General features: G+C 43.5%; 1 protein-coding gene across 1 annotated transcript; it reads right to left on the bottom strand.

Annotated features, from left to right (window-relative positions):
* Positions 1–4,254: 4,254 nt before the first annotated feature.
* Positions 4,255–8,324, bottom strand: LOC117150766 (DNA-binding protein HEXBP-like). The gene is made up of 2 exons (XM_033317802.1): positions 7,832–8,324; positions 4,255–4,324 (listed from the first exon to the last, which is right to left on the bottom strand). The coding sequence occupies exons 1-2, from the start codon at positions 8,307–8,309 to the stop codon at positions 4,320–4,322; spliced, it is 483 nt and encodes a 160-aa protein (XP_033173693.1). The 5' UTR covers positions 8,310–8,324; the 3' UTR covers positions 4,255–4,319.
* Between the last annotated feature and the right edge of the window lie 1,030 nt (positions 8,325–9,354).

Here is a 9,354-nt window from a genome sequence, read left to right as displayed (position 1 = left end):
AGAATTCGTCGGACTTTGCCCTCCACCGAATACCGAGCGTCTTGGCCGTGCTTTCGGCATCGATGTCGAGGAACTCGCTATGAAGGAGGTGTTCGGCCGGGACGTCTTTAAGGACGCTTTTGTTGTTCGAGGTCCACTTTCTTAGCGGAAACCCGGAGGCACTTAGGGCTGCTTGCAACTCTCGAATTGAACTTTGGGCTTCGTTTACGGAATTCGCGCCTGCCAGAACGTCGTCGACGTACATGTGCTGCTGGATGATGCGGCTGGCATTTGGAAATGGCACTTGGATATCCTCTGCCAGCTGTTGCAAGACTCGAATGGCGAGGAAGGGGGCGCAGTTGACCCCGAAGGTAACTGTTTTTAGCTCAAAGTCTCGGATATCTCCTTACTTGTTTCGGAACAGAATTCTTTGAAACGGGGTATGTTTTGGATCGACCCAGATCTGACGATACATTTTCGTAATGTCTGCACTGAAGACGTATTGAAAATAACGCCATTTCAGGACCTGGATCGTTAGATCGGATTGTAGGACTGGACTAGCATGAAGGATATCATTTAAGCTGGTCCCATTTGCCGACGGACTTGAAGCGTTGAATACAACGCGAAGCTTTGTAGTGGTGCTTTCTCGAGATCCCGGAACGGGAGCGTCACCACGTACCTCCCGCTAGCGTCTTTTGTTGTTGTTTGGAGGAAGTTCCTTTCACAATAGGAGTCCGACTCTTTTACCATCTTTACTGGTAGATCCTCCACCTCCCAGAACTTGCTGAGAAGCGTGTCGAGCGAATCAGGGTCGCCTATTTCGTGCACCTGGGTCGTGAAGGATGCGACCCGTTTCGGCTTACCCTTGGAAATCGGCCCCGTTAGCACCCACCCGAAAATAGTTTCTTGGCCCAGGAGCGAGCCGCAAATATTTTGTCGGGTGCCATCCATCATTATGGATGGTAGAATGTCAGCCCCGATCAGTACATCAATTTGAGAGCTCTCAAAAAAGGTAGGATCTGCCCAGCGGAGTGCGGGCAGGTCCTTCAAAGAATTCCGAGGGATCGGATAGGAGGGCAGTTTGCCTGAGAGCTCCGGAAGGACGTACGCTTCAGTGTCTAACTGTAGACCTGGCTTAGTAGGAGAGCGAATCCCGAAGTGACACAGCTTCGAGGATTTCGCGGAGACCGAATGATTTAAACCGGAGACTTGGGTCTGGGTGTTGCGGAATGGCAACTTGATGAGGTTGAACAGGCGTTCTGAAATGAACGTCGCCTCGGATCCCGAGTCGATTAAGGCTCGGGCTCGGTAGTTCGTCCCCAAATGGCACACGTCAATCATCGCTGTGCTCAGTAGGACGGCTGAAGTGCCGGACGCGAAAAAAGTTTGCACCGCTGAGGTGCTTGCCGATGCATTTCTGCTAGAGGGTCTCGGAAGTTGCTGTGTAGGGGGCGAGGTTGAGGAACTCGCATTTTCGGAATTTGGGGGGCTGCGATGCAGCAGCGTATGGTGCCTGCCCTTACATGTAAAGCAGCTGTGTGTGCTTGTGCAGTCACGTAGCTTGTGACCTCTGGCAAAACAATTCAGACATAGCTGCTTCTTTTTTATATACCCGGAGCGTGAGTCAACAGACATTTGAAGAAAACGCGGGCACAATCTTACCGGATGGTTCTCCTTATAACATAAGTCACACCCTTTCTGTTTGGTGCTGACCTTTGTCTCGAAGGATTGAAGCCTTTTTGGAACTGCCTGAGTCGGTTTCATATCTTCGATGGCTTCCAATGTCCGATACCTTTCGCTCAGGAAGGCATTCATTTCTTCCCAAGCTGGGATCTCGGATTTGGCAGTTAGCGACTGTTCCCATAAGGACAGGGTCTGCTTGGGCAGTTTGCTCGCGCAAAGGAAAACCAAGATACAATCCCAGTTTTCTCTGGATACCTGGGAATGCGCTAGTGCTGTTAAACACCCCTGAATCGTGGATTGTAGCTCTTTTAGAGCATGACCAGATTCTTGCGAAATTGAGCTCAAGTTAAAAAGAAGCTTGAGCTGGCTGTTCACTAAAAGTCGCTTATTTTGGAACCGATCTCGCAGCGCCTCCCACGCCAAAGCAAATCCATCATTCGTGAGAGGAGATTTCGCCACGATGGCTTTTGCTTCGCCACTTGTTTTCGTAAGGAGGTGGAATAGCTTCTCGACCGGAGTCAACCTGGGGTTGTTTACGTAAATTGCCGTGAATAGGTCCCGGAAAGTGGGCCATCGGAGGTAGTCGCCATCGAAGACTTCCGTGTCGCATGGAGGTAAGCGGCAGCCGGACGAAATTAGCGGCTGAGAGGGTGCTTGCGCGACTTGAGGCGTTGCTCTGTCGATTGTTTCGCCAATTTGTGCTGCACATGACTCGTATACTGAGTAGCAGTAGTCATATTTGGCCTGGAGAATAGGCACTGTGTCGAGGGATCCTTCTTGGGCCATTAGGTCAGAGCATGTTTCGTACTCTCTTTCCACTTTGTCCCATAAGGCTCGCACCTGTTGCAGACGGACTTGTAACGTGTGTAGGGACGGAGAGGCTTGATCAGGAGTGTTGATCTTCGCTTCGAAAAGGCTTACGCGATCGCTGACGGCGATGAATTTATGCAACGCTGCGTTTGCGGGCGTTGGCTGCTCAGAGGATGCCATTTTCCTTGTGGTAGAGCGTGTGACGCGGAGGAAATCAGTCCCGACAGCGGAGGGACTCTCGGATTTTCTCGATAGAGAAGACTCACTAGACGCTCGCGTCAATGGTCGGGAAATGACCAACCTAGGAGTTGTCTTCGAACTGGTCGATGGCAAAACCTTTGCTTTCGGAGTGGGAGTCGCGGTTTTGACCCTGGGACTGACGGACTTGGGTGCTGGCTTACCGCGAGTGGACAGCGGAGATTGCGGGTTGAACTTTTGTTCTTTTCCAGGTGCGGGTGTCTTTTTCTTGTCTCCCTCTAGGGGCATGCTCAGCTATGCCCTAAGAGAAGGAAGTCAAGAAGGCCTGCACGCCGCAAAAAAAAAATGTGGAATTGAAAAAAATAACCAGACACAGAGGGCACCCAAATCTGGATGGACAAAGGATCCCGTCGGAATTCGGGAGAAAGTTGCACTTGGGATCTGGAGTTTGGAGCACGAAAGAGACAAAAATCGCAATCTTTGTGAAATAAGGCCCAATTGCTTAAATGAAGCACAATATAGCTAAAATTCAGTGTGAAAAAAAATAGCTAGGAGGATGCACAAAAAAAAACCAACAGCTGGAGTGAAGTCCACAAGAAGATATAGCTATATTGGTGGTCTAGAAAAACAATAGCTCAAATTTATATAAAAAAAACTATGAATTGCAATTTCTGGAAAAATAGCTTAAAAAAATAGCTACCAGCTGGAGTCTGGATAATAGCCAAGGATTTATAAAAAATCGCTACCGACTGGAAATCCCGAAAAAGCAAAAAAAAAAATAGCTAATACATAGAAAATAGCTAGAAAATAGCTAGCTAATAGCTAGCTATAGCTAGAAAATTCAAGTTTAAATTTATAAAAAAATAGCTACCGGATTTAGACCCACAACGGAGTAATCGCGACAATTTTATTATTTTAATTTAGGAACCAGAAATAGGAGCCAGAAATAGCTTGTAAAAAATTATTATTTGGCTTAAATAATTATTAAATAATCGCTTCAGTTTTTTTTTTTTTGTTTTTTTTTTTTATTTTTTAAATTTTTCTTTTTTTTTATAATTTTGTCGTCGGACTTATTTATTTTATTTTATTGTTCGATTGTAGGGTATTCTCTCGTCGCTATGCGCCGGTTTCTGTCAGGGCAATGAAGCACAAAGAGGAGACGAAAGAACTTGCGCTTGGCTATGTAAGTCGCGTGTGTGTATGTGAATATGTATGTGTCGGGAAGTTAACTGTTTCGGGGTCCTCTGTTGCCGCGCTCCGCCCGCGAGTCGTACACTTCCTCGGTTGCGACATATTCACGCGTCCGCTTCCTCAGAGTTTTCAAACATAAGTGACCCGTGTACATTTCAACATCGCTCTATCTCGCTTGATACATGCTGGTCCGAACTCACCACAGGACAAGCATTTGTCTCACTCTAACGCATCGTCGAACCGAGGCTATGTAGAACAGAGCAAAATCCGTTAAACTCGAATAACGGAACACAGCGAACAGCGATCAAAAAGAAACGAAGACAAGAACAGCTCGATACGAATTTTATTTATTAGAGATGAAACATAGAAAATAAAAATAAGACTATTAATGATGCGACACGGCCTTCCTGACCAGCACACGTCCTCGTGTGTAATATAAGTTTTGAAATTAAACAAGCTTAATCTAGAAAGATAACATTAAACGTAATTCAGAGTATTAGTAAAGGTTATCTTTTTTTTTTTTTTTTTTTTAATTTTATTTTTCTTGTTATCGACCAACTCGAGTGACAGAAGTACCAAGAAGATCGTTTGTTATTATTAGCAACACACTAGGACAATTCAACCCGCCACGCCGCCAGTCACCAGACATCAAATAAGTCAACACAGTAACACGTGTACCTACTAGCACTGGCAACTTGGCGACGTTGCATGTGTCCCCAATCTCGCATTGAAATCCAACAATGCCTCTCATTCACTTGAGTCTTCAAACAACTCAGTAACTTTTCGCTCGCATTGGCATCCACCAACGGATTTCTAACGTCTCTTTCAACGTTTTCATCCACATTGGAATCCACCAAGGGATTTCTAACGTCTCTTTCAACGTTTTCATCCACATTGGAATCCACCAAGGGATTTCTAACGTCTCTTTCAACGTTTTCTTGATCGTCACATAGATCTAACTCTTTGGGGATCTCCTCTGTTGGCATACTGCGCAAAGCTTCATGTGGGTACTTATAAGTCCGCTTATTAGTTAAAGATTTTAAAATATAACGATCTCCCTCAAGTACCTCCGTCACGAGGAAAGGTCCTTTATATTTTTGGTCTAATTTTGTTTGGTGCCTTTCTTCGTTCTTAAGTAAAACATAATCGCCAACACTAAAGTTATCAAATTTGGCTTTGTGCTTATCGAATCTAGTTTTTTCATACAAGGCGTTCTTCTTAATATTTTCTCTCGCGATATTTCTTATAATATTTACATCGACTTTATTAACTTGTTCACATATTGGTAACATATTAAATGGTCTACATTCTTTTCCGATTAGTAATTCAAGAGGACTGGCTTTCGTTATGCGATTTGTAGTACAATTTATAGCTAGTTGTATCTCTCCTAAGGCATCTTGCCAAGAACGATGGCTGCTCTCTACAGCCGTAAGCATGCGTTTAAGCACACTCATAACGCGTTCTACCTGTCCATTGGCACGACTAGCCCCTGTTGCAATTAAGTGTAGTTGAATTTTTTGCATGGAACAGAATTCACTGAAACAAGAGCCTGTAAAGCATTTACCCTGATCTGCAATGATTCGTGTTGGTACACCGAATACGGAGATTGACGCCTTCAAGGCGTCTATGCAACTCTCACTATTTATGTTTACCGTGTGGTGCAAACAAACAAACTTTGTAAACGCGTCAATCAGAACGATAATATATTCCTTTTGATCCCTCTTGCCGCTTAATTTTCCCGTAATATCTATATGGATCGTGTGCCATGGAATTTCTACTTTTGGTATGGGGTGGAGTTCGATTGGCAATTTTCCTGACGGAGGCTTAGTTAACTTACACGTAATGCAATTATCAACGAACTTACGAACATATTTGGCCATGTTCTCAAACCAGTAAAATTCGTACATTTTGTCTAAAGTCTTTTCCCACCCAAGATGTACAACTGCTTCATGGACATGGTTCACTACTGACCATCTGAATGATCTGGGGACAACTGGCAGGCAACGAGTTTTACCGTTCCTTTGAATTTTGCGAAAAAGCATTTTCGAGCGTAATTCATAACTTTTTGCCAAGCTCTCACCCAATTCATTGTTCTGTATTTTAACAACAATCGTGGAAATCTCTGAATCCTTTTGTTGTTCTGCAAGTAACCAGTTGTCCGTTATTTTGGCCAATAGAACATGTTTTTCTTCCTCACCAGTAATAACCCGAGCAGTTGGCAGTGGATTGCGTGACAAGAAATCAACATGTGCCATTTTGGCACCAGGTCTATATTCTATGTCAAAGTCGAAGGACTGCATATATGCCCACCAACGGTGTACTCTCGGCGTTAGTTCAGTCTTGTTGCGAGTAGCTTTTAGGGAATTACAGTCTGTAAAAACAACAAATCGTCGCCCATGTAAATAGTGACGAAAGTGTCTCATGGAGTTATAAACAGCTAAAGTTTCAAGCTCGTACGAATGATATCGAGATTCCGTCAAGGATGTTTGTTTGCTGTAATACTCAACTACACGACGTTTATTATCTATTTTGTGGAGTAGAATTGCTCCGTAGCCATCCATACTGGCATCTGTATGCAGTTCAATGGGATGCCGAGGATCGAAGATAACAAGGACGGGCTCATTTGTAAGCAATTTAGTGACTTTTTGACGAATTTGTTCGTGTTCAAGTTTCCATTCAAATATTTTGTTTTTGCAGGTCAGTCTATATAAGGGTTTCATGATTTCTGAAAACTTTGGCACAAACTGCCTAAAATAAGAGGCTAGGCCAATAAATTGTCTTACTTGGGTAACAGACTGCGGAGGCGGTAAAGCGACTAATGCTTTTATCTTAGATGGATTTGGTCTTATTTCGCCCTCTTTTACCACAAACCCCAGATATTCAACGCAAGATTTCAGGAATGAACATTTTCCGATATTAAAAGAAAACCCAGCCTGCGATAATATTTTCAAAACTGTCCTTAACCTTACAAAAGCTTCTTCTTTTGTTTCTGCGATAATCATTATATCGTCCATATAAACGATAACGTAAGAGTGGGCAAGCTCACCCAAAGCTTTCATAACTGCACGCTGGAACACGGATGGGGCATTCTTTAACCCGAAGGGCATAGTTAGAAATTCGAATTGGCCGTCAGGTGTCACAAAAGCCGTGCGCTCAATTGAATTTGCGTGAATAGGTATCTGATGAAACCCGCTGGCCATATCCAAGCAACTAAAGAAACTTGCTCCACGCAACCTAGATATTTGGTCACTAATTAGTGGTAAGGGATATTTCTCTGCAACTGTGTTTGTATTTAGTTCGCGGTAATCCACGCAAAGACGATCAGAACCATTTTTCTTTTTAACGAGTAAAACTGGACTGGCGAACGGTGAGCTGCTAGGACGGATGATGTTAGCTAACAGCAGCTCATTAACCTTGTTTCGGACAATTTGTTTTTCCTCTATACTAAGTCGGTACGGTCGTCTGTGTACAGTTTTTATTGGATCAATTAAGCGTACTTCTAATTCGCCAGTTGTAACACGATTTTTGGGAAAACCGTCTATAAATGAGTCACAGAATTCATTCAAAAGATTTACCAAGATTTTCCTATCCTCGCCACACAATTCGGTATTAACATTTTCAAGACTAAAACTACTACTCAAAGCGGATAGGGTTTGCACAGACCTTGTTTTACATAACTCTATTTTATCTATTGTTATAGTAGCACTAAATCCCTGACTTAAAATTTCGCGTCCAATTATAATATTATAATTAATGCAATCATTAAGAATTACGTGAAAAAGCACTTCGAGACAGTAACCACTTATTGTTACGTTTGACAAAATTTGTAATGTACTGGTAACAGTATTATTTCCGATACCCTTTAAAACTACAATGTTGTTAATTCGTGTGCCCGAGAGTTGGGTGGACACAGATTCTCTTACAAGTGAGCATTCGGCTCCAGAGTCGAAATAAAATGGATACGACTCACCAGATGATATCAATGTCCCAATTGGCTCAACTACGTGACACACGTTGACACGCTTCTCGCCGGCTTTAGTTTGGTTTGACAACGATTGTCTTGCAGGGCAAGCTGACGCTATATGCCCCTGGTTTCCACATCTATAGCAAGTAATTGACCCAGGTTTAGAGTCAGATAAGCGCCCAATACTCGAACTAGATCCTTGTTGATTATTTAAGTTGTTTTTCATGGAGCGGCAGTCAGCTATCTTGTGGCCAATTTTTCCACAGAAGTGGCACTTAACATTTGGGTGTAGGCGAGCTCTTTTGCTGGTAGAATTTTCTGGAACGGGATGGTCCTTCCTCTTGCCATACGAAAACGCTCTTAGCTCGTTCTGCAACTCGTTGCGTGTTTTGACAGTAGTTGTGAACACAGTGCGTTGCAGCCTACCATCTATATTTGCAGCATGTGCCAGGGCAACAGACACTGCAATTTCTTCTGCGGTCATAGACTTCCATTTTGCCATAAGTGTTGTTATTAATCGGCTACCATACAGCGCAAGACATTCGACGTCGTTTGGCCGCCCGTTTAATACATTAAAGACTGTTGCTGCTGGCGTCTCATTGCCTTCATACTGCTGAAGGAACATTTCTTGGAATTGGCTCCAAGTCATTCCGGCGAAACAAATTTGTGATAGCCAATTAGAAGCACTGCCCTCCAATGATTTGGTTAAGGCCATGAGCAAAGCACTGCCATCCAGAGGATTTTCTCCTACAATAAGGTCCACTGTAGAGCACCAAGTGGCTGCACTTGAACCGGCGGACTCAGGGTTGAACTTGGGTAGTACAACTACTTGTGTAGTCTGCGAGCCCCTCACGGCATTTACAATTTCCAATAAATTACGATGCTGCATTTCTAAAATTGTGGACAGGCGATCATCAGTGATGGCTTGGGGCTGAGGCGATCCCACTTCTGATGTCGGGAAGTTAACTGTTTCGGGGTCCTCTGTTGCCGCGCTCCGCCCGCGAGTCGTACACTTCCTCGGTTGCGACATATTCACGCGTCCGCTTCCTCAGAGTTTTCAAACATAAGTGACCCGTGTACATTTCAACATCGCTCTATCTCGCTTGATACATGCTGGTCCGAACTCACCACAGGACAAGCATTTGTCTCACTCTAACGCATCGTCGAACCGAGGCTATGTAGAACAGAGCAAAATCCGTTAAACTCGAATAACGGAACACAGCGAACAGCGATCAAAAAGAAACGAAGACAAGAACAGCTCGATACGAATTTTATTTATTAGAGATGAAACATAGAAAATAAAAATAAGACTATTAATGATGCGACATATGTATTATTTGGAGTTAAGACATAAAATTTGTTCTTAATATTAGTTATTATTGTTCGGAAATTAATTTGGAAATTTACGGACAAACATTGATGGAAAATAAAACGCCTTTTCCGCGTCGGCACTTGGAATAAATTTTATTTGTGGTATGGATTTGCCGACGGGAAACAATCAAAACTTAGGTAAACTTTGGTTAACAGGC

Source organism: Drosophila mauritiana, chromosome 2L (genome assembly GCF_004382145.1).
Source record: "Drosophila mauritiana strain mau12 chromosome 2L, ASM438214v1, whole genome shotgun sequence".
NCBI classification, from domain to species: domain Eukaryota; kingdom Metazoa; phylum Arthropoda; class Insecta; order Diptera; family Drosophilidae; genus Drosophila; species Drosophila mauritiana.
Note: the sequence above shows the minus strand (reverse complement) of the source record. Positions and strands in the feature narration are given on the sequence as shown.